The 25,076-nt window shown below is 52.1% G+C and overlaps 2 protein-coding genes across 5 annotated transcripts in view; one reads left to right on the forward strand and one right to left on the reverse strand.

Moving 5' to 3' along the window:
• Positions 1 to 5,237, forward strand: part of INSYN1 (inhibitory synaptic factor 1) — a 61,028-nt gene extending 55,791 nt beyond the window's left edge. For all 4 annotated transcript variants that reach the window (XM_080397377.1, XM_080397379.1, XM_080397378.1 and 1 more), the window contains one exon: positions 1,685 to 5,237. In XM_080397377.1, the coding sequence (XP_080253503.1) occupies positions 1,685 to 2,383 (699 nt within the window). In that variant the 3' untranslated portion in view covers positions 2,384 to 5,237. The remainder of the gene's footprint in view (positions 1 to 1,684) is intronic.
• Positions 5,238 to 5,312: 75 nt separating this feature from the next.
• On the reverse strand, positions 5,313 to 24,994 carry LOC308067853 (zona pellucida sperm-binding protein 3-like). The gene is made up of 8 exons (XM_080397381.1): positions 18,958 to 24,994; positions 18,024 to 18,142; positions 17,838 to 17,941; positions 17,453 to 17,630; positions 17,257 to 17,377; positions 17,066 to 17,157; positions 16,851 to 16,996; positions 5,313 to 16,587 (listed from the first exon to the last, which is right to left on the reverse strand). The coding sequence occupies exons 1-8, from the start codon at positions 19,363 to 19,365 to the stop codon at positions 16,460 to 16,462; spliced, it is 1,296 nt and encodes a 431-aa protein (XP_080253507.1). The 5' UTR covers positions 19,366 to 24,994; the 3' UTR covers positions 5,313 to 16,459.
• Positions 24,995 to 25,076: the final 82 nt, after the last annotated feature.

Raw genomic sequence — 25,076 nt, forward strand, 5'->3', positions numbered from 1 at the left:
GGTGGCTGAGGAGGTCCAGCACCCGTTGATGACCCGTGGGACTGGTGGAGATATGGCAGGTCTTTCCAGTGTCATGAGGAGAAGGGAAGGAAACATGTCTGGCAGGATGTTGCCCATTGATTTTTCTTCCCTCCCTCGTTTTGGGAAATTTGTGGCCGATTTCCACGAGGAAAGGACATGTGGAAGAGCAGTGGAAGGAAAAACAGGTAGAAAATGGCAATAATGAAAAATAACCAGGAAAAACCATTTATGCATGGAAAAAACACCTGGAAAAAAAACAAGCAAAGGGGAGATTTTTGCTCCCAAATGCTCTGTGTGCAGGATGTGGGGGCCAGGGGGAGGTGGAAAGGACACAGCCCCGGGGTGCCACAGGCACCCATGCCCACAGATGCCCATGTTGAGGGCGGGGGGGAGGGGCACAAAATGCATCAGTTGGGTGTACAAACAGGTACAAGGGGTATTGAGGGGTTCCCCATAGCCGCACCCCTGCCCCGTGTCTGCCGCTGCCCACCTCCTGCTTGGCAGCACCGGGGCCGGTCAGGCCCTCTGCCAGCTCCCCCAGAGAGGGGGGGAGGCAAGCCAGCAACCCTGCCAAAAATACACACTTCCAACTGCTGCCGAGTTGAATTTTTGCGTCGTGCTCTGCCTCCCACATAAAATAAAGCCACACACACCCCCGCACACGTATATACACGCAGAAACATCAGCCAAGAATACCACAGGGAAACAGTGATGACACCAGCTGGATGCCACAGCCATGGGTGCTTGGGTGGGATTGGGGTACCCTGGGCAGGATTAGTGCTGTGCTTGGTGCCGGGCAGCTGTTTTGCTGGATGGGATTAAAGACTTGAAGGTGGGTGATGAGCCTCTTGGATCTGAAACCTCAGCAAGGTCATTAGAAGTAGACCATGGTCCATGGGAGCCATAGGAGGAAGGAGACCCTTCCTCCCTTCCTTCCACCCCTGACAGTGGCTTGAACATCAGCTAGGACATTACATTTCTTATTTTTAACTTTTTTAAGGGCTTGTTTTATTCATGCTCCATGTGGTGTCCATCCCCTGCAGTGTGCCGGGGCCATGACCCTGTCCCCAAGCCACCTCGGGTCTTGACATACTCAACACTTTGGAGGAGATGAAGGATTGGGGACCAAGCCCATCAGCATCCCAGTCAGGGCAAAGATGTCCCCACAGACCCTGCACCTGCTTGTGTAGTTTGTCCCATGACCACGGGACATTTTCCACCCCCTGCCTCAGTTTACCCACCTGTGGAGCTGCCTTTTCCAGGGGGAGGAGGTGGCAGTTGATGGTGGGTCCCCATGGCCAAGTGCAAGGTACCAAAGGACACCACGTACATGGGGATTTGGGGTGGCATTCATGGTCCCAGGGGACAAGGCAGACCCCAGGGCCACCCTTGGGAAGGCCCATCCTGCTGCATCGAGCACCCAGGGGCACCCAAGGCTTCACCACCTGCTTGGGACCCGTGGGTGCCGTGCCGCCGGGTGGGCTTTGGTCCCTGCCAAGGGGCTGCCGGAGCAGTTCCGTTGAGCCGAGCCTGCCCAGCTCATCACACTGGTAGTGCCGGGGGAAGTGGCAGTTATTTAGGGATGTGGTGTTATTGCGGAGCAAAAGCAGGAGAGCCCTGCCCAGCAGCTCCTCTGCCCGTCCGTCCATCCGTCTGCCCGCAGGTGGTGAGCCAGATCGACCGGCTGACCTCCGACTTCGAGTTCGAGCTGGAGCCGGACGACTGGACAACGGCAACAGCCAGCAGCACCTCCAGCAGCGAGAAGGGGGGGGGCACCTTCGAGCTGGGACCCCTCGATTTCACCACCTCTGACATCCTCTCCGACAGCTGGGAATTCTGCTCCTTCCTGGATGCTTCCACCCCCTCCGACCCAGGCGATGGTCCCGAGCCCCACCGGCCGCAGCCGCAGCCCCCGCCAGCTCGCCAGCTGGATTACCGGCTGATGAACGGGGGGATCCCCATCACCAACGGTCCCCGGGGAGGAGGGACCCCGGATTCATCCAGCGAGGAAGCCTTCAGCACGCCGGCCAGCCAGAAGGTCTCACATCACCGGCCGGCTGGCACGCGGGAACGGGTCCGGTTCAGCGACAAGGTGCTTTACCACGCTCTGTGCTGCGATGACGACCGGGACGGTGACAGCACGGCGTCCCCCGGGGATGATGGCCCTGAGGAGCCCGGCCGTAAGGTGCTGGCGGGGCCACCCTCAAAGCATCCTTCCATGAGCGGCGGTGGGGGGGGCGGGGGCGGACCCCCGGCACGGCGGCTGATGAGGAACAGCAGCACCCAGACCGTAGCCGATAAAAGCACCCAGACGGTGCTGCCTTATATCCCGGCCAAGCAGAAAATTAAAAATAAAAACTGATGCTGGCTCCGCCACACGGATTTGGGGAGGGTGGGTGGATGGGGGGATTCCTGGGGAGGGACAGAAAAGAAAATATATAAATATATATAAATATATATTTAAATAAATCAATACTAATAATAAAATCAACATGAAAAGGTGGCAAAGAAGACAAATGTCCCAACTACCTACCCGTCATTTTTGAGGCTCAGGGAATTTTAAACTGTTGTGTTTTTTTTTTTTTTTTTTTTGTGGACAGACGCTTCAGATCAATAAACCGTCCATCATGGAGAAATAATAATAACATATATATATTATATGTATATATGTACCAATAGAGGGAAGCCTATATGAAGGGGAGAACCAGTGCCTCTGAGGTTGTGGCTGGGAGATGGATGGTGACATGGGGATGCTGGAGAGGGGAGGTGGCTGGACCAGACAGGACAAATGTCCCTCCCTGGGACATTTGATTCCTGTTTGGCTTAAAAAGATCTGGTGTGATCTGCTTTGTCATATCTGATGTCTGAGTGGAGCAGGGATGTCACCAGGATTGTCACTCCCTTGGCCAGCATGTGGCCCCTGAGGGCTGGAGAGGGGTTTGGAGGGAGCCAAAGCACGCCAGTGCCAAGGAGCTGGGGTGGGGACCTGCTCCCACCCCCCAGTTTCCAACCTTTATACCAGGTCCAGGGGAAACATTAGTGACCTCCAAGTCTTGCAATCACCTTAAAATGATGCAGGAAATGTCTCCAGCTTTTCTGTAGGTACCCACATCTGGTTTTGCGTTTCAAAAGCCTCAGCCCCGATTTGGGTGTAAAAAAAAGATGGATTTGCTCTAAAAAATTAAGGAATCTGGACCTCCAAATCCACCCTTGGCATTTTTGCAGCTTCCAGGTTTTGCCAAAGCCTTCAGCATCCAAAGGGGTTGGTGCAGCACCTGGTCCTGGAGGCAAACACCCCCATGTCCTCCCCATCGGCTTTTCTTCCCGCAGAGATGCATTTGCACCGCCAGCCCCCAAGCATCCCTGGCATGACAGTGTGTTTTTCCAAGCCTGGCAGCCAAACAACACCGCCTTGACTCCTTTATTTTCAATCCAGGTCAGAGATGCTCTGTTTCAAGCCTTTTCCCAGAGTCACCCTGAGTGCCTGCCCGGAGGCAGGACCCTTGCTGCCTCCCAGCATCACTACCATGGGCAAGGGATGCTCATGAAAAACGCCCACCAAAGAAGAAGCGGCAGTGATCAAAACACTCTGAATCCAACCCAAATCATAGTAGGAGAAAAGTCTTTCACCCAAATCATGGGTGAATTACTTTTTTTTTTTTTTTTTTTTTTTTTTTTTTAGTTTTTAGGACCCAAGGGACATGGCATCACCTGGGTGATCAGCGTAGGATTCCACCATGTGCAGAGCCTGGGAGGGTTCAGTGCTTCTGATCCAGAGAGCATCCATCCGGGTCCCCACTGCGATAACCCAGCTCTGGACAAAGCTGGGAGAAGGAAGAGTTCTGCAGAAGGGACTATGGGGGGGGAGAAGATGGTGTTGATGATGCTGATGCATCATCTTCCTCCACATCTCTCCCTACCCCAAGGCTGGGACCCCAAGGGGAGCACCAACCCCTGGTTTTTCACAAGGGATGGGATGTCCCCATCCCACATCCCAAAGAGGGGGCAGCCAGACTCACCTAGCACCAGCACTGAGGGATGTGGGATGGGACAACTCCTCTCCACTCCCTCCATTACCCTGCATGTCAACAGCTGGTTATTATTTATTTTTATGAGCTTTTTACAGCCTGGCCCCATTGTAAAAGCATGATTAATAGATGTAGCTTTGTTCCTTAATAACTCCTCCCAAAGGATGCCAGGAAGAGCACAAAGCAAAAATTCAGAGCAGCGGGAGCTGCTCGAGGAGATGCTTTTCAGCTGATCCGGATTTGGGGCACCTGCAATGCCTGCAGCCCCAGAATGAACTGCAAAAGCAGCCAGAGGGAAAACTGAGGCACGGCTTGGGGATGCAAAGCTCCGGCTCCTGCACAGCTCAGGGCAAAGCCGCTCACCTTGGGGCCAGGGATTTAAAGCCAACTGCTGTAGCCAGGGCCATACGGACAAGGGGTAATAGCTTCTTCCCTCACGTTTCTATTAAGAATGAGTTTACAGCCGTGCGAGCTTTATTTCCTACTCTCCGATAAATCCAAGTGGTGGCAGCAGTAAGCACTGTGTGAACCTTGCGGGCCCACGGATAGAAAACCTCCATAAACCAGGGGTAAACAGAGATGGGGGCAATTCCTCCACTCCCCTCTGCTCAGGGTAAGGGCTAATAAACCCCAGCACTGATATATGGAGAACCACGGATGCTGCCCTTGCTGCTCCTCCGCACACCCAGAGGGGTTTTGCTATTATTATTTAGGGGGAAAATCTGCTGGTTTGGGGTTTTTTTAGTGTAAAATTCAAGAGGATGGGAATAATTATTGACACAAATACGGAGAAACCCTTCATACTAGTAAAAGCGGCTTTGTTACATCAGTAACAAAGTTATTAATTATGTTATTAATTGTACCACCAACGGAATTATTAATGATGTTGAATTAATGGATTTTGTTCTTGCAGGGACAAGATCCAGCTCATCAGGGTTAGCCCACGGCTGCGGGGAGGGTGATGGTGAATAGAGCTGGAGCTGGCCTGGGAAAGCACCTCATCTTTCTCTTGACATTATGTAGTGAAAAATTAACAAGGCTTTCCCCCACAGCATCCCAGCAATGTCCCTGTCCTCCCCCCCCAAACCCCTCTCTGGACCCCAAAACCTGTTTAGCAACACCTGGAATGGCAACCAGAGAGCCACCGGAGCTGGCAGAGGGCTTGTGTTTCCTCCAAGAAGCAATAAAGAAACCATCAGCAAATAAAAAGAGGACACAGCCCTGCCAGCAGCCCAGAACGGCTGGTACCTCTGCCACGCACCCTGCTGATCTTTGGCTGGGAAGGATGCTCAGCGGCTGCTCCGGCCGGGGCCAGGGTTGGTGAGGTTTAAAGCAGAATTTTGACTTCACATTCGAATCCTCCAGCTCTTACCCTCCCCACAGCTCCTGTTTGAGTTGACCTGAATTACAAGAGGCTCTGCTGGGGTTTGTGTTTTGAAGAAACTCCTCCGAGCTCACCCAATCCCTCTGGCTCACTAAAATCCAGCTGGGAAGTTTCCCCCCAGATGAAGACATCTTGCTACATCTTGCTTCATCGAGGGCTGAAAATAGACCCCGAGTGCCTGGAGACTTCACTTCTGAGCTCGCTGACATGAAAGGCAGCCATCAAAGTGGGTAACGGGATGTCATCCAGCCTAAGGAAAAGCTCTGGCTCGAGGTCAGGCTTTGGGAAGACCAGTTCTGCAGGGGATGGGATGTGCTCAGGAGCCCAAACTGCACCTGCAGGTCTCTGTGCCCCCCCCCAGCTGCCCCAGGAAGCCAAAATCCATGTCCCCATACACAGATGCATCTTCTTTGCTCAAATCTATTACAATCTGCTCCCAGAGGACTGCGGCAACCTCTCCCCCCGCAGAGATGGGCTTTATTTCACATAGCCCTGGCTCAGACCAGGCTACAACCAGCCCCCTTGTAGCTCATCAGCCAGTAAAAGCATCCCTGGGCTTTGGTTGCCCCCCCTCGCCCCCCGCACTGCTTGGGGCTGGTTGCTCACTGCGGCTGGAAGACAAATGCTTTGTTTTCAAAGGGAGAGGCTATGCCTCCTGCCTCTGCTAATGTACAGCATCTTGTCTTATTTGTTCCTCACTGTTCCACAGCTGAGTTACTGCAAGCGATGTACCAGCGCTTCGTACGATGCTGCTTCTTTATAGCTGCAGGAGGAGTGCTCCTTCATCCTCAATTTCCAGCTTTCAGGAGTTAAATCCATCTTGTGTCCCGCAAGGGGACCTTGAAGGCCCTTCCCACCTCACCTTCATCCCTCTGGCCAGGGTGCTCCACTCCATGGGGAGAAAAGGAGCATCTCCCCCAAAAGCTACAGTCCCCACTGGCCAGTGCAGCTCAGCTGCATCTTCCCAGCTTGATTTTGCTCCATGGTGCAGTGAGCAGGGGGTCGCATCCTCCCCGCCTCTGCTTATCTCCAGCCTCGAAGCCAGATAACTTGCTGGCGGCGCTTATCTCTTTGCAAGAAAAGGCTGCATGGGGAGGAGGCAAGGAGCTCTGCACCAAGGAGAGCAAACCCAGCTGCTCACAGCACCCTGAAACTCTGCCCATCCCAAGTGCAAACCCAGCCTCCCTTCCCCGGGGTGTTACTGCAGCATCCTGCAGCATCCCACATCCTTCACCTTCCTGGCCCTAGCCCAGGACATCTCCACTGGAGGAGAAAGACAGGTTCAGGGGCACCCCTGAACCAAGGGTCAGGGCACTCAGTGGCTCAGCGCTGGGTTATGGTTTCACCCCAATGCAATTTGGCAATAAAACCCCAACCAGGGCAGCTCCCCTTCTTGTGCTCCTCTCTGTGCTCTGCCAGGCGAGCCCTGACGGCAGCCACAGGATGGAGATGTATAAGCCGAGCCTGGCCAGACATGGGCCTGAAACAGGTGCTCATGGCCATGGAATGCTAATTAATCCTCATTTGTGCCTGGCGCTTGCCAGCCTGTAATTTCACAGCTTGCTGGAGGCCTCCATACCACAGGATGGCTGCCAGTCACTCCTTGGCCGGGGCGGATTCCCCATGCTTATGGACAGAGCGGTGGGCTCCAAACTTTTCCAGGGCTGATAACCCAAGGATGGAGTAGTGTTGGCTGGACACCTGAAGAAAACCTCCTCTGCCAGGAAAAAGTTGGGGAACTGGGATGGATACTCAGCTGTGGGGCAGGAGCTGTCACCCCATTCCAATAAGGGGGAATGAGGGGCTGCTGGTGTCAACAGGGAGCTCAGAGCATCAGACAAGGTGGTGAGGATGAGGTAAGTCCAAGGCAAGGTGGGAATAAGTTTGTGGTCAATGGCTGGAGAGCAGCATCCCTGCAGCACAGCTTGAGCAGGGACCGATAACCACAGGCTGAGCTTAAAAGGGCTCCTGGGGCCGTGCATAGGGTGCTGGTTGGGGTCCTAGGTGAGGCTTCCCAGGCGATTTAATGTCCCCAGGGTGGTGGGAGGCCAGACTCAAGGTAAGGGTCTCTGCCTGACATGCTGAGCTGTGCTGCAGCTCTACCACCTCCTCCAGCCCAGCAAAACCCTCTTCTCCAGTGGCCACCACTCCAGGAGCTCAACCCTCCAGTACCTGGATATGGCCCTTGCCATGCCAATGGGAAACATATATTTATTTATTATGTCATCTCACCTTATCAAATGCATTTGGCTGGGTGCTGGCTGGGTGCTCTCCCACCACTGGGTGGCAGTGGGCACACACACGTACACACATGCACATGCACACGCGTGCCCCACGCAGGGGCTGCCTCCGTCCTCGCTCCCCTTTTGGAGAGCGGTGCCAGGCACCGAGGCCACACTGGCCCCACGTCGCATCACCTCTGTGGGTAAATGTTGTCATCACCCCATGCTTGGTGGCCGCTGAGGACATGGGGACCGGGCAGCTGCAGCCTGGCTGCATCCTGCTCTCAGGAGGAGAGCATCCACCCCAAAATGCAGCCAGAAAGGGCAAATTCGAGACCAAAAGTACTTCTTACCTCCATACCCTGAAGGCAGCAGAAATCTGGGTCTTGTCTTGACCCTGGGACAAGGGGTGCTTTGCTGGAGCACCCCCTGTTTGCAGAGCAGCACCCCCCCAGGAAAGCCCCAGGCCCCCCAGAGCCGTCGGGTCCAGCTGAGCCTGCCGCAATACAGCCGCGCTGAAGGAGCCCTGGAGGTACTTGTAAGACAAGGGATGACATGCTTGATGGGACTTCTTAATTAGATCTTGCTAAACCAAAATGTACCGGGGCTCCCCTGGCAGAACAGCGTCAGACAAAACATTAATCACGCTCCAAATAAATAATTAAAATGTTGGGGCTCTTAGAAGGGGAAAAAAGAAAAAAAAAGAGAGAAAAACCAGGAAAAATCAAAAGCATCGGTGCCAGCCCATAATAAGTAACATTGTGGCTGGGTCCAGCAATTCCCTGGCCTCAGGAAGGAGTGGAGCTGTGTCCCCAAGACCACTTGAGCCAGGTGGGACCCAACATGTTCATTGAAGTCGGTGCCCAGAGTCCCAGGAGGTGTCAGGATGAGGTTTGGGACCTTGTAACCTTATGCCTGGAGTTGTGAGATTATATTCCTAACTCAGCTTTGCATTAGTACGTGTCTTTTCACAACTAACACCGATGGACTAAGCAATGGATTAAAAAAAAAATTATTTCCCCACTGGTTGGCTTGTGCAGTGCCCTGAGACATCATCCACCTTTGGGTGGTGCTGGACGACGCCCAGAACTTGGGCTCTGGCAGGTGCCTGGTGCAGCGCGGGAAAATCTGTTCACCCAGCACTTAGGAAACACTTTAGGGAGAAAACAACACAAAAAAAGGCTTGAAAAAAGAAAGCTCTCCCTCCCCATCCCCCCTTAGCCATAGTGGAAATGATTACTCAGTGTAAGCAACACAAAGCTTAAATTATGCATGGAGTCATCTGCATCAAAGAGCACGACTGAGGCAGAGCCAGTCCCAGCTCCCCGGCCATGAGGCAGGATGGCTCCTTGGGACTGCGCATCCCCCATCCCAGCATCAGCCTTGGCCCAAGCCACTGGGGCAAGTTTATGGGGGAAAGAAGATGAAAAAGAAGTGTGAGGGGCTGCAGAGCAATGTTTTCCCCTGCATGGCCATCAAAGCCACTTGGGTACCAACCTTCAGAAATGTGTCACCTGTGCTCTGCTTTCTTCTTCTGTACCTTTCCTACAACGTATTTATTAAAAAACAAGCTGCATTTACTAAAAAGCAACACCAGGGCTGTGGTGGGATGGAGCTGCTCCCCTTGCTGCACCAATGATCCAGCAGCTGATGATGGATTTAATGCAATGACAATATTTTTAGGTTCTGGGTTTCCCCCCTGTAAGACTGCAATACTTCAGGGAAACGGGGTGTTTTCTGCCAAGGACTGGGCAACCACACAGCCCCTGGACGTGGTCACCAAGAGATGATGCTCCTCAGCCAGAAGTGGATGGGAATAAATCCTCACTGTCGGGCAGCATCCCTGACCTTCCCCCCCTTCTCCTCCTCCCAGCTCTTCCCCAGCACATCACCTGGGTGCAAAGCTCACTGGGAAGGAAGGACTCCACCAAAACCTTCTTTATTACATTAATATTTGCCAGTAATGAAGCTACCTAGCACTTAGAGTTCCAATCAAATTAGGAAAGCTATAATGAACAAGAAGCAGTGCATTAATTCATTAGCAAGGAATTACACTAAATTATCTCAGCAAATACAGCAAAACTTTAATTTACCGTCGGTGTTTTCAAATGGCTTTTGCTCCTTCGTCTCCATTTACACCATGGCGTATTTTTTTCTGGCAGCAAAAACACGAGAAGTGAATTAACTCCTGTTCCTTGGGGAAATGCTTTTGTCTCTTGGATGCAAATAAATACCTGTAAGAGATACCACAAATTTTCCTTTTCAGCTGCTTCTCTAAGTCTGCACAGAGAAAATGGATATTATTTACAATAAACAACTTAAGTGCTCTGAAAACACTGTTGCAAAGGTCACTGCCTGTAAAAGCTCCACCAGCAGCAGCCCAGGGTTTAGAATAACGTGCTGCTTTGCTGATCATCACAGAAAGGGGAAAAGGAGGAGAAAACGGTATAGCAATTTTCTTGAACATATGCAGGCAGCATCCAAGGTTTAGAATAATCTTCTGCTTTGCTGATCATCACAGAAAGTGAAAAAGGAGGGGGAAAAAAATGTGCAGCAATTTCCTTGACCATGTACATTAATAATGTACATCATTGGGAAATTAGCCCTGATACTCAACTGCCAGTTCGTACATGCTTAATGCATAAATTTGGGCGGCAAAGTTTAATGGCCTCTAACGTCTGCATGCAGAGGGCTGAGAAAGGCCACAACTCATGTCATGTCCTCAGCCTGACACGACTCAGGAAATAAATCCCTGGACCCTTCACATCCAAGCACATCACACCTGGGCGGTGCAAGGGGCAGCCCCCCCCCCCCAAACATCGGCAATGGAAATGCCCCTCTCACATCCCCTCTTCCCAAACCTCTTGGCTTTAAGAAGAAAAAATGAAAGATAACTTTTTCAAAACACCAGAAGGTGTTTTTCCTGGTTTTTTTCAGTACAGGGAATATTTGCTTTTTAATGAGCCCCCTGTGTGTTCACAGGACTCCGGGAGCTGCTGGTGCTACCTCTGCAATAGGAGAGCATGGCTAAAGCTACCGAGCTGGGGTCAAAGTGCAGCCAAAAAAGCAAGATGAGATCCAGAGGGCATTTTGGGGCAGAAGTAGCATCCTTGGGACGTCAGGGAGCTTATGCACAGGGGTAAAATGAGGGTAGAAAGGAGCCCCTTACACACAGGGCACGGGTATCAGCAGCCTCCTATTTAAATGGCCAGGTTCCCAGTGATACACATGAAACATTTAAGGGAAGAGGGCTCTTGGATTGGGGCGGGGGAGGGGGTGGGGTGGGGAGGGAAATATCACCAACTAATAAATAAGGCTGGGAAGTTCTTGGCCTGGCAGCTGTGCCTGCCTGTGGCTGCAGGGCTCCGTGAACCAGGTTGTGTTTGTGTTTAATTGTAAGGCAGCATCTCAGGGGTAACAGTGGAGGCTCCTTCCCTTCAAAACTGGAAAATAGCCCCCTGCAATGACACCCTGGCCGCAGCGCCCCAGAATTTTCAATCAGGTTTGGAAATTTTGGCTGCCGCTTTTTTTTTTTTTTTTTTCTTTTTTTAAGCTATCTACATTATGGACCAGGAGTCTTTTGCAGAACAGTCCCTCCTGCTGTAGGATGGGTGGCAGCGCTGTGAAGGGGACAGTCCCATGGAATGAACTGAAGCACCTCGAGTCTTGCCACATCAAATACCCTCCTTAAAAATAAACTGCAGCCCTTGGAGCTGGAGGAAAAGGATCAGAGAGAAGGATGCCTGGCTGCACAAATTCTGTGGGTGCTGTAAGAAGACATTAAGGAATGGCTGCGGTGAACACCTCCTTTCCCCTCAGTTTTCCCTTTCCCTGGTTGCTGCTGTATCTCTAAAGGTCACCTCCAGCCCACCCTCAGATGCCACAGCAGCACAAAAAGCTTGTGCACCCCTCCCTGGTCACACAAGCGCCTGCATCCAGGCTGGTCCAGCATTGCTGCTGTCTCTCCAAGATCAGTCCCGTGGGGATGTGGCCAGGCCACCCACCAAGGCACAGGCAACAGGACCCCCAAATCCACCCAGACCCCCTGCAGGCTTGCAAAGGTGAGCTGTTACAAGCCTCAGCTCACTTCTTGGGAAAGTCTTCCATGAATTATTTGGCCCTGTCTTTAATTGTTCTTACTGTCTAGTAACAGATGGGCCATGCCCAGAGAGGGACAGGGCAGAGCAGCTCCTGCTGCACAGAAAGGAGGCGGGCATTGATGTTCGTGCCACTTCCATGGGACAGTGCAAATTTGCAAATGAAAATACCAGGCAGCTCACTTTTACCCTGAAACTCCTGTGAGCACCACTTGATTGCTCTCCTATGTGGTAAATTATTTTTCTTTTCCTTAATTGCTTTGAAGGCCACGTATAGCATATCACCAACATCTCCATATAATGGGACACTTACAGCAAGCTGGAGACACATGTGAATAACCACGATGCATCCTTGTTCACATTATTAATTCCCACAAATTGATTGTTCTGCCAGCATCTTACAGCTTTCTAATTAAGTCTTTACTCAGATGCTCATGTGTGTGAAGTGAATGAATGCTAATAAAGTCCAGAAGCAGCAGTTACAGGACTGGGGTTGATGAGGCTCACAGGTGGGGCAGAGCAGGCAAGTTGGCATCCCCACCAGCACATGCCATGCACTTTCTCTCTTCATCCACCAAGGAATTGCACAGGGCTGTGTTAAACCAGGCGGGAAAAGTGAACCAGCAATATCACCTACTACAACCCCAGCAAGAGGTCTCAGTGCCCTTGGGGACAGTAGAGCAGCATCTATCCCTGCCCAACTCTTAAGAGAGCATTCAGTGGCAAATTCCTGCCTGGTCCCATAACCTGATAACACTCCCTCATCCTCCATGAGACACCTTTCCTTCCCCGGCTCCTTAATCCACCTACAGCCAGCCCAGTTTTGGGAACCTTAGCTCAGGGCTGGATATCTGGGAATCATTTCTCCACTGAGACCATCTCCTCAACCCTCCTATCAAGTTTTTCCTGGTATACAAGGGAAAAAACAGATTGCTTTAGGATTAATAATTTATCAAAGAATGAATAGCCATTTCAAGGTACAATACTAAATTCCACAGATACGTTGGTTACCACGGGGGAAGCCAGTGTTGTAAGTACAACAGTAGCTGATGTGCAGCCCCTCCTGGGCTGGAAAAGGGGTTGGCAGGAGGGGAGGACAGCCCAGAGCACAGCATCTCCCAGCACAAATCCTTCCTGCTGAAAATAGGCCTGGAAGGAGGATCTGAGCACAGGCTGGGGGAATCAGTGCTCATAGGACCAGATCCAACAAGGCTCATAGCCCAAGTCAGGCTCCTCTCCCCTGGGATGCCCACCGCTTGGGCTGCTGCCGGCATCACGGGCACAGGTCAACAAAAGGCAAAGAGGGTTCAGGCTTTGGGCACAAATTACCTGCCAGCTCACTAATGAAGGTTTGGGTTTTTTAACTGTGATGGAGAGAAAACAACTCAAGAGGGCATTTCCAACACTGGCCAAACTGAATATATGGGTCAACAAGCATCACACGCAGCCCTGCGTTTGGCACAGCTCAGAGCAATGCCTTTGCATACTGGCATGAGCCCAGCAGCTCCTCAAGTGCTCCCTGCACATAGCATTTCTGGGAAACCACCATGGCAAAGGAGGACTTCCATGCCATAACTCAGAAAACCCAGCCACATTTCCTCCACACATCCTAGCCTGGATACTGAAGTCCTTGGAGGAGACAGGAGACATCCCATAGCTGATGGCTGCCTCCTTAGAGCCTGTACCACAGGGGATCACAAGTCCATACCTTGAATTAAGAAGAAATAACCACCAAAGTTGACTTGTTTATTAAGCTCCCTATGGGTCCAGAAAGGGTGGTGGCACTGGAAGCACCTGCCCAGCATGGGACTGGGCTTTGATAGCTGCAAGAGCTTGCAGGAGAGATGTAGTACCCAGAGAAGCACAGGTCTCCATCAGACCCCTGTGGCACAGGACAACAGCGACAGGAACAGCAGAACCTGCTCAGGGGCAGATTTCTTTAGAGGGTGGGAGGAGAATGGCTTTGTAAGTGAATAAGCCTTGAGACAGATTGTTAGAAGACGACCATGTATGTGGGACTGCCTGTGAAGGAACCTCCAGCTCCCACCCAGAGGACACTGCTGGGTCTCCCTGCCCTGGGGAGGAGCACCAACACCCTTTGGGAAGGGTAGCACCACAGCCTGGCCACACACTCAGCCCAGCCTCACCGTGCATGTCACGCTGTCAAGGTAAAAATAAGAAAAAAGGAGGTTTTAATCTTCTGTAGCTCCTTCAGGAAGGAGCTTGTGCATAAAACATGAAGGCTGACAGCCTGATCTGGGAAGATTTCAGCCAAAAAAAAAGCTTACATGGCTGCCTCATTTTTCCACCTGATTATTTCAGCTCAGCTGCTTAATTCATTGAAAACAGAAGCAGGAAACATTTGCCCTAAGCACATCATCCCTGGGCTTTCAAACCGAGCTTGCCTGGGGAGGGGGGTCCTGCTCCACACCCTGCCAAGCCCACGAGTGCCAAGCTGATTTCTCAGTCAGGGAAGGGCCATTGCAGCACTGTAGCTGCACGCAGGCTTTGTTGGAGTCTGTTGTGAGAAGAATCAGCACGGTGAGATTGCAGCCTAATGGCATGGGGATTGCAGCCCAAGGGCTTCAGGGCAGAAGCGCTGCTTCCAGCCTTCAGCTGCCAAACTTTGGTAATGTCTTTAACAGCAGTAGTTTTCAGAGGGCACAAACAAAAGCAAAGCACCAAACATCTGAGAATTGGGGCTGCTGGCACTGCTTAAGGTCAGCCGTACTGCTTTTCCCCCTTTTTACTCTTTATCTATGGCCAAGTGCAGTTTCCTTCGCTCAGAAAAAGCGGTTGCAAGCATCAGGTCTTAACTTCTCCCAGGTTATAGAAAGTAAGAACATGAGGCATAAGGTCACTCAGAGTAACATGCTGGGGGATTCTCCCTGCAAAGCCCACAAGGGGTACCAGCACCAGCCAAGGCATATTCACGCTTCGAGGAGTCTGAGCCCACTGCTGTGCTCAGCCAGGGGTGTGGGGTCCCACACCACACAAACCAGGGTGATTAGCCCACCCAGTGCAGAGCTATGATCTTTATACCAGGTAATGCCTCAAAGCACATGGCCCTCCAGCCACAGGGTAATGAAATCCTGCAGCCTCCGGGTTGGACTGGAGGTGACCACTGCTCCCTGGGGCACATGGCTGCAAGTGGCACACAGCCCCGGGTAAGCAAGCCAGGGAGAAAACTTTTGAGAAATACTTGTGCTACTCAAGCTCCCGAGAAGTGCAACTGGTGTTCAACTTGCCACATCAGGAGTCAAGACACCAAGAGCCCATACCCAACTGGAATTCCACCAGGCAGAAGACAACCCAAGCCTTCAGCAGCCTAAGCCAAGAGGTCGGGATAAGCCTGTGTATGTAGGAGGGAAAGCCACAGAGCGAGGAGAGCAATTTAACACAGCTTTAAGGCCCACCTCGTGCCTATTGACTCTCAACTCAAGCATGATGAGGACTCCTGTGCCCTATAGCACAACTCCCCCAGCACAGCAGGGACAGAGCCCCTGAGGCTGCTGCAAGGGGAGGTGATAATTTAGGCAGGCCTACTGGCTGAGGACATCCACACTATATTTACAAAAAAATATATAGATGTTTGGGGTGGGTGGACCAGTAGCTTTCCCTATTTGTCCTCATTCCCTTGATTAGGCACTAGTTCAAACTCCCCATCCAGCCATTGGCCCCTGCTCTCCATACAGCTAGAAACAGCATCCATCTTCAGCCCATGCTCACCTCCAACACCAAGCTTTTCCCAGTTCTCCCAGCAGCAGAAGCCATACTCAGCCCCAGCACCCACAAAAGCCCCAGAGCTAGAGCTGCTGTGTGTCCTTCAGGAGGCAGTGCCTCCTCACCCAGGCAGCAACAAGCCCAAGACAGACCTGTGTTATCATGTCCTCCAGCATCACCCCTGCTAAGAAGGGGTGAACAGGACTTCCTGAGCCAGGAATCCATTTAGCATTTACTCACAGCATCAATTCTTTCCTCATTTACCTGGAAGCAGGAGCCATACGTTGTTTGCAGCCAGGATTTCAGATTCCTTGCTGTCAGGCACAGCATTGCACGCCAGGCGTACGACAGCAGGAGCCTTGACAGCAGTGCTGCACATTTGGAAAGTCCTCCTGCAGGGAGCCACCTTCCATCCCCAAGTGCCATGGCTTGGGAGATGCTCCGCATCTTTGGTCACACCACCAGCAGCTTCCCAAGGAGCTGTGGCCACCCCAAGAGATGGCTTCGTTGGGAGATTGAGCTGTGTTTGTGCACAAACTCCCATCCAAGCAGACCAGAGCAAAGGCCTACCACTGTCCCTCCTCCCCACTGAGGGCACAAGGGGAGGACAGTCACGTTTCTCTTTATTAGGACTGGAGGTTACAAGGACACCCCAGGAGGGCAGCTACATTTTCCCACACAGAAGAAACAGCCCCAGAGCAGTTAAGCTCAGCACAGTGGCTGCTGCAAGCATGGCAGCTTGGACCAGCACAGGAAGCCCTTCAGCAGCACCTGGAAGAGACAAGAGCCACTTACCACACATTTAACATCTTTCCACCATCTGTCAGTGAACAACCTTGCAGGCAGCTGTGGAAGAAGTCCCCCAGACTGCCTGTTGGTGATTATATCAGGAGGTCTGTCCAGGTGTGAAGTCATGGGGGATTCACAACCAGATCAGCCTGGAGTCACCTTCAATTGAGACCTGAAGACAGTCAAAAACCCCCATCACATACCATGTGATGTCTTCCCTGCTGGTGCAAAACCTCCTGAGGAGCTCCATAATCCCTGAGCTGGATCAAGGATCAGTAGCGGCCCAACTGAGACTTCAGCCTCTGCTGTCTTTGAGGACCCACCTAAGAAGAGATGGACATGAGTGAGTTCACAGGGGGGGGTAATTCCTGCTTAGTCCAGATTTCAAGGCTTACAGAAAGGTGGACTCTGAAAAAGCAGCTTTCTAGTAGTTTTAGATATAAGGACACAAACACAAGGACATTGGAGAAGAGGTGGACTTGCCCTTAAGACAAGATGCATTTGCTCAAGACCTTCCAGCATCTTTGCCATCCCAACCTGGAGGGCCACCCTGCCCTGCAGGTACATCTTGGGCACAGAGCCCTACCTTGCTTGGAAGGGACATCTCTCTTCAAGCGCCTCCCTGACCATCTGGCCAGAGGATTAATTCTCTGTGAGTATCTTCCATACAACAGACAGTTGCCCGTCTCACAGCAGCTGCAGATGTCTCCAGTACCCTCCACAGGAGCCCACCTGAAACAGAATTATCTATAAACCCTCTTCTCCAGGCTGGTCCCCTCTCTACATGCACCAGCTACTCACAGGCTGCTGGCTTTGTTGAAGGAACAAGCTTTGTTCAATGGATTTGGGGCTTGGTCAGCTGGGGAGACCTTCAAGTGGCAGGTGATGTAGATCTGGAAGGGAAATTAAACCAGCATCCAAGGTTTATTACATCTCAATGCAGAACAGCTTCTGAACACACTGTGGGAGGAGGGGTGGGCACCACATCTCACCAAGTTTCTGTCATCTCCTGCAAACTTGAATGCATCAACCATGAACTGCAGTGTTTCCTGCCTTGGCCTCGGAGAGATAAAGGCTGAAGTGGTGTCATCTGATCTCCCATCCACCAAGCACCTGGACGAGGGTCAGGAGTCAGGGACACCCCAGGCAGCTACAGCAGCAGCTCCCAGAGAGCACCACACCCCTTACCCGCCGAGGTCAATCAAGGCATACTGGGGAGAGGAGCTCCTGCCTGGACTCAGAGTAGCAACACACTCATCCACGAAGAGCCTTAGAGGTACATGGTTCCCAGAAGCAACATCAGCCTGGAGGTGCAGGCTTTCCCCCAGCTGGAAGCCATTGGAGAGTCTCTCAGCACTCCAGTCATCTGGAAGGTAGACCCAACACTACAGGTCACTTTGGAGAAAAGCACACAGCCCTCCCTTGCACGTGGGACCTCTTCACTGAGCCGAAACCCCATGGGTCCCTTCTGCAAGATTTGCTTTCAGCTCAGACTGTGGCTCCATCTGGGCTCTCAGCCTGTGGCCAGGAGCTGGCAGGAGCAGGGACCAGAGGGAAACAGGGCTGCACCCACCATTCATGAGGCGCAGGGAGAACATCAACTTCTCCTCTGCCGACAAGGTGGAGTGCAAGGGAGCCCACGTGGGCTGGACAGCATTGCTGCTCACATTGCTCTTTCTAAATAAAGAAAAGTGCGTTAACAAAGATGCCACCATCACCTCAGGTCCGTAGGAGGAGAGCAGAGCCCCCATTTGCTTACCTGGGATAGTGACACTCTATGGGAACCACAGCTGGGCTGGTCCTTACAACAACCAGGTTGGCAGAAGGAGTAGGCTTGTAGGACAAGCTTGTTTTGTAGATCAAGGATTCTGCTGTCACCTGAAAGAAAGATTCAGGAGAGCTGATGAGTCAGTAAAACAAGTCAACCAGAAGCTCAGCACGATCAGATACCCAGCACCGATTATGCTGGGACACACAAGTCCATCAGCTGGAAAGGCACAGGCTGCCCTCCACATTCCCAATCCAGTGCATATAGGATACCAGGAAGCTTTGTACTGGCATCCCAACAAGGTGCCAGCCCTGCAGGAGGTCAGTATCAAGGACTTTGGCACACCAGCAAGTACCCACATCAGGTGGTCAGGGGCTGGAGGACAGTAGGTCTGCAAACCTCCTCCCCGAGGTGAGCTAGAGCACACCAGCTCCAGGCAGCCCTTCTCTCCTGCCAAAGTGGTTGGGAAGTTCCCTGCAAGTCCCTTTCTCTGCTTCCTCAGCAAGTCAGTGCAGTTTCAAGCTGTGCCCAGTTCTTCCATGGACAGATGCAACTGGCTGCACATGTACAAATCATAAAACCACTACAAAGCCTTGCTTGCTGCAGAGCATGCACCTCATCTAGGGCTTGAGGATGGTACCCATACCACAAAGCCTAGCTCTGCTCTGGTCACCCCACTCCTCACCAGGCAGCTGCTGCAGCTAGATGAGCCCCTCACCCCAAACCCTGATGTCACCTTCACCAGGTCACTCCTAGGACCAAGAGCCTTCCCAAGATGAATGAGGCAGCATGACAGCACATTGCTCTTTAGCTGTTAGCGCTGCCCACAGTAATTCCCATTTACCCATCCAGCACTGCTCAAAGCCCATAGAAGCTCCATTCTCTACACAGGGATGGAGCAGCCCCTCACCCCACCTCACCTCACCTGCAAGGTGCTGCCACACTCGTGCAGTCCAGCCACGAAGGTCACGGTGCCCTCAGCAGCACTCGGGGCCACAGGCAGGCAGCCAGCCGAGCCCAGGGTCAGCTCCACAGCCCTGACCAGCCGCCCCGTACCAAAGAGGTCCCTGTGCACCGTGACCACCACCTGCGCCTCCTGGCACTGCACGGCCACGGGGTGCAGCGGGGCCACAGCCTGGAGCTGGGACACATCCACCCATGCCCAGGGGGAGGGCTGGGAGAAGGAAGGCACACGGGGCCGGCTCCAAGCAGAGTCCCCCCAGACCCTCAAGACCCCCGGGGCCCTTTGAGGGAAACCCCAGGGGCTATAAGATGCTGCTTCAGCCAGCACCCAGCAGAACAGAGCAACACCCAGGCTGCCTCCTGACCCCATCCTGACCCCAACAAAACCAGCTCATACCAAAGCTGCTGCTCAGGAGCCTTTTATACCAGCCCAGGTGGGGCACACCTGGGGGCTGCAGGCAGGCCCCCACCCAGCAAGGAGCAGCTCAGGGTAATGGGACCCAGCTGGGACTGTCCCTCCCTCTCCAGGCACTGAGGGTGATTTCCCTGGACCTGATACCTGGGAATTGCCCTGGAGCAGTTTGTCCGGTGTCCCTCTGTCTTGCTGTTTGGGGTGACGTCAGCTGTGGCCACCTCGGTGGCCAACTGGCCACAAGCCCTCTGCTTTGTCCCTTGTACCTCTGCCCATGTCCTCTTTGCTGTATGAGATGGAGCCAACTTTGGCCACCAACACGGCAGGGGAGCAGCTGGGCTGCCACAGGCATTTCTCCCCTGGTCTTCCCCACGTCAGCAGCATCAGCAGTTCCCCAAAACTAAGGTACTGAAGCATCATTTGAGGTGGCACATTCAGAAATGCAGAGGACTTTAACTGCAAAATCCACCTGGGCTCTGGCCCGAGCGTGTTGGCAATCTGTCCGTGCTCGATTTCATGGGTATCTGTGCTGGGTAATTGTATATTGAGTAATGAAGGCATCATAACTGGCTTATTTGCATAGAAAGCAGAGGTACAAAAGCTGATCTTCCCATAATAGCAGCTGATAAGTGAATGGCAGGCATAATCAAGAGATTAATTTGCCCTCGTGTGTTAATTATGTTAATTGGTATGGCTGCTCATGTGTACAGTACGATGACTAATGGCTCTACATCGCCGAGCTGGATGAAGAGGTCAGGGGTCACTCAAAGCTCCTTGCTGCAGTGGCAGGGCCTGGTGAGTGGGGTCCCCTTGGCACGGGGGTGATGCCCTAGGCATACCCGTTCTTCAGTGGTGTGGCTGAACAGGCTGGGAGGGGTTTTTTAGCCTGAGTGATTGTATTCATGGCATGTTTCTAATGGTGCTTTACATGGGTGTCCAGGGAAATGGGGTTTATTGACTGAAGCATCTTCCACCTGGTCTGCTAAGGTCTGTGGGATGGGTTTGGGGTGGGGTAACCTGCACTGTTTGCTTGTATGGGAGACTGCAGCGATGAGCTGGATGAGCAAAGCTCCTACCAAGACCATGGGGGTGCACCTAGATTCCTGGTGGGATCCCCTTTCTTTGCTGGCCCATGCATTAGGCATTGGCTGCTGTTTCCCCAAAGCATGAATAATGCTACACACGCACACCATCCTTTTCTGGCATGATCTCCATGTCCCAGCCTTGCCCCTGGTATTTTTATGAATGATGAATAAATGATACAACAAGAAAAACCTCTCTGGCGGCTCAGCCTTCTTTATTAATTCAGCAAGCAGCAGGTTATCTCCAAATCCAGCTCATCCCTGTGCTAGGTTGGTGTCTTTTACCCCGCAAGCTGGGTTTGCTCGGGGTGTCCCCTGCAGCCAAAAGCAGGCAGGAGGATAGGAGGTGATGCTCATGCTTCCCGCAGCCACATCACCCGGGCTGGCAGTGGGACAAGACACTGAAGGTCCAGGGGTTGCTTCACGCAGCCTCCTGCAAACCAGCTCCGTGGGGAACCAGGTCTGCACGGATGGGTGCCTGCACCCCACACACCCCTGTTCCTCTTCCAAAGGGAGGGACGCAGCTCACCTAGACACCCAAGGAGCCACGTAAGCCTGAGGCCCATGCTTCGTGCTAACACAGCCTGAAGTTGCTCTGCTCAAAGGTGGGTTTCTCACACCTTGCAATAGCTCCGGCCAGACGTTGGCAGGTCAAAGCACTGGGAGTGGAACAGTGGGAAATAAATTCAGGCATCTGGGATGAAACGGGAATGGGAGATTCACTGGCCATAAAGGCCTGAACCTATTGGGTGAGGAACAGCTTTTGTTCTTGTTTGGGTGTAAAAGAGATCAACAGGCAGCAACCCACCCGCATCCACCATCCCCAGCTCTCACAGTGCAGCAACTGCCGCATCCATCACTGTAACCTGTATTTAATAGTGCTGAAGGAATAGCCCTTTCCATCTGCACAGTCCCCTGACTACAGATTTCCTCCAGGAATGAAGGACATTGGGAGCCATCTCCTTTTTGCCGCAGTGGCCTGTCCTTCCCTGAGCTAACAGGAGCTCAGGGTCTTCACTGAGCCCCTGCTAGACGAGGAGGGCCAATAGTTGCGTATGCCCCATCCATGCTCCTTGGAAAGCCTTCAGAGGAGCATGGATGAGTCCCACAGTCCCACAGTGGAGGTCTTTGATGCATACTGTAGGAAGCAATATTACATCCTCCCTTTGCGATGGGTCTCCTCCTGAATTTTCCATTTTCATACACAACTTCACCACCTGAGATGAGAAAAATCATTTCTGTTGGGCATGGAAAATAACTGCACTGTCAGCACTTTTTTCCTAGATGGCTCATCTGAAGGCATCTGTTTATTTACCAGGGTGCTTTTTCACTGGAGTGTTAAATACTGTATTAATAGGGGAAATGAATACTTCTCCAGCACTGTTTAAGCAACGTCTCCTTCTCTGAGACACCACATGCTTCTCTAAGGCTCATTAAACAACACCAACCTCTCTCCACCAGCCCCAAGAAAATGATGCTATTGCTGAGCCTGCAGGCACGGGCTCAGATCCGGCTTGCAAAAGCATTGCCGGGGCGTGTGTGTGTGTGTGTGTCTCACCCACCATGAATAATGATGGTGAAATGACATTGAAATGCCACCCGATAGTAAAATAACATTGAAACGTCACCCCAATTCCCTCGTTCCCACGCCACGCTTCAGCTGCGCGTCCCAAAGAGAAACAAACCCCGCTTGACTAACGCAGAAAAAGAGCGGAACTGAGTTTGAAAATTATATTGCTCATTAATTTTCCTGGCTGGAGACAACTTCTTAATGCCAGGTAGGGTTTTTTTAAACAACATCACTGTTTCGTTTCAAATCTCTCTTAAATGACTTCTGAGTCACTGCGATAAATACTCCCTGTGCTTTCTTTCTGCTTCAGATCCCTTATAACTGCTGATGGATAAATTGCTCAAGTTACCCAGGATAAATCATGCAGGATAGCCAAATCTGTAATTAAAATGTCTTTCAACCCCTCTGTTAACTCTGACTTAGCGGGACCAGATGCATTGCGGCTCTGGGGAATAATCTGTTTGGGATTGGGCTCTGAAAATGGGTCCTGGGAGGGGGAAGCTGGCTCTGGAAGTGCCAACTCCACGCAGTTCCCTTGGGAATACCATGGCGCTCTTCATCCCCCCTCAAAAGGATTTGGGCATCAGGATCGATGGCACAAGTTTGAGAGTTTTTCAAGGCCTTTTTTTGCTGAAAAGGAGCTTTTGAGTGCACTGGTGCTTTGCACGGGCTCCAGCTTGCTCACGGAAAGTAAACTCCCTGAGCAGAGCTGGCACAGAGCTGGATGGTTTCTCCATCCCAGTTGTTGCACCAGGAGGAAACAAAAGGGGGTGGGGAAACCCCACCTAGTTGTTCACAGTAAATCCTGGATTTTTAAATCAAATTATATGTTTTTTGGATATTGCTGCCCAGGAAAAGCTGCCAGCAGAGGTGGAAAGTGATTTTTAATTCCCTCTGCCTAAGCATGAGCTCTCCCGCAGGCTCACAGCCCTGGCTTCGGGCTTTGTTCCTCACCTTCAGCAGCTGAGTGGCAGGAAAATCCAGCCCTGGGGCTGTTTCTGGGCTCTGCCTTCCCTGGGAAAGTCAGAGATTACATTTGCACTGTTCTTAAAATCAGAAAGCAACTCAGCCAGGTTGCTCTGAGATTTCCAGCTGAATTCGGGTCTGGCCCAGCAATTCTGAGGTCCAGAACTGGGTATCTGGGGGCAGCGTAGGAGCTGGATCCCATTCATCCCGATGAAAGGCGTATCACCCTAGGGAAACAAGCCCATGTAGAAAATGGTGCTTCTTCCAAATCCTTCACCTCTGGAAAACAACACTGACACACACCACAGGGCAGAGACACGCACGGGTGCCGGGCAGCTCCTGGGTCCGACCCAGCTCTCGGGGTTTCCAGAGCATCCCTGCTGCCTGCAGGGACATGGCCCCATCCATGAACCAGGGCAGCACAAGGGGACAACAGGGACAAGCAGCACTGCAGGGGCATCATCCATCCCATCCCATCGCCCATCATCCAGCCCACGTGGTCCTCAGCGGGAGGCAGCGACAAGGCTCAGCATCTCTATCCTCCCCTCCCTTTGGAATTAGGTCAATAGAAGAAGCAGGAGCCCTTTATCATTGATGGAGAGAATCAAGCCGCCATCAATTGGTGCTTGGGAGAGACTTGCCCTGGCGCTTTCTGAAATAACCTGCCAAATGTGATTTTGGGCTTGTTTTTTTTACACATTGAGGGTGTTTGGATGAACTCGCGGTCTCGCCTGCTCCCAGGAGGGATGAGAGCAAACATGAGCGAATTCCAGCAGCTGAGCTGCTGCTAGCTCTCAGTGCCAGGTCCTTCGCACTCTGCATCCCTGTTAAATCCCACTTTCCCAGCTGCCAGCTTCACTATTTTCTGGGAGCAGGTGGAGAAGGATGTTGGGGCTTTGGGGGAATGGAAAAAACCTGCACAACAGCATCACAGCCAACAAGCCTCATCCCTGACTGGATTTCACCCATAACACCCATTAAGAGACCCTGAAGAAGAAGATGGATGGTTTCCTCCCCCCAAATGACCCATCATCTGGACAGCCCCAAAAGCAAGATGGCACTTGGGGACAAGGGGGACAACTAAGCTCTTCCTGGGGTGCTTTATCCTGTGCCAAAGCACAGCACACCCTCGCGGGGACAGCAGTGAGCAGCTTTGCCCCAAGCAGAAGCTCACAGTTTGGGACAGCTCATCACCCTGGGCCACCTAAGCAAGAAGTTCCCTGGGCTGCTGCTGCTTAATTCTGATTTTCTCCCTTACCACCCTCAAGATCTCCCTTCCTTGCACAGCACAGGCTGCATTTGGCCAAAAAAAAAAAAAAAATATCTCAAATCTGCCTAAAGGAGTGCCCCAAAAAGCTCCCAGCTGGAGACATCCTCCAGGATGCTGGCACCATCTCAGGACCTTTAAAGATGTCCTCAACATGGGGACAACTCATCCTGGTGCCCGACAAGGAACTGGGGGTGGTTAATGGCTTCATTCCCCCAGCCCAGTGTCTGGGTGCTAAATAATATTAATGGTACCTCCTGGCACCTTGTTAAAAATTGTGCTGGCATTTAATTCAGGCTTTAGATCAAAACCACTAAATGAAATCACCATCCATCCCCTTCCTAATAAGGGTTTGATACCAGCATGCTTTCACTTGTCTCACTTTTAGAAATATTTTCCTATTAAAATTAAGAGCCTGGCTTTAAGCCTGGGGAAGGACAGCTAAAAATAATCCTCCTCAGGTCATTTAGGAAGGTCCGTTCCCCACCAGCCCCCATCAGACCCCGCTCACATCCCATCGCTGGGATTAACCAGCCCCAATATCAGAGCGATCTTAGACAGATGACAATGTCTTTTGGGATTTTGCTCTTCGTTCTGCTGCTTGAGGTATTAAAATAAAGTGGAGGGATGAGGGCAGGCATCTCTCCATCCCTGAAGCGGTTTTCTTCCCGTGCTGGGTGATGGATGAGGGTAGCACAGTGTGAGGTGCTGTGGCGGCAGCAGGGGACGGAGGGACAGATGGAGCTGGGCTGACTGGGTGGCATGAAGGTTTTGCTCTGGGAAT

The sequence above is a fragment of the Falco punctatus genome (genome assembly GCF_963210335.1).
Source record: "Falco punctatus genome assembly, chromosome: 7".
Taxonomy (NCBI): Eukaryota; Metazoa; Chordata; class Aves; order Falconiformes; family Falconidae; genus Falco; species Falco punctatus.

What these genes read in the sequence shown, in the direction of transcription:
- LOC308067853 (XM_080397381.1), bottom strand. Translation starts at nt 19,365, where the DNA reads ATGGGGTCAGGAGGCAGCCTGGGTGTTGCTCTGTTCTGCTGGGTGCTG. An exon ending in AGTGTGGCAGCACCTTGCAG is followed by an intron (nt 18,143 to 18,957) that starts GTGAGGTGAGGT and finishes TCTTTCTTTCAG; the next exon opens with GTGACAGCAGAATCCTTGAT. An exon ending in ATAGAGTGTCACTATCCCAG is followed by an intron (nt 17,942 to 18,023) that starts GTAAGCAAATGG and finishes TTCTTTATTTAG; the next exon opens with AAAGAGCAATGTGAGCAGCA.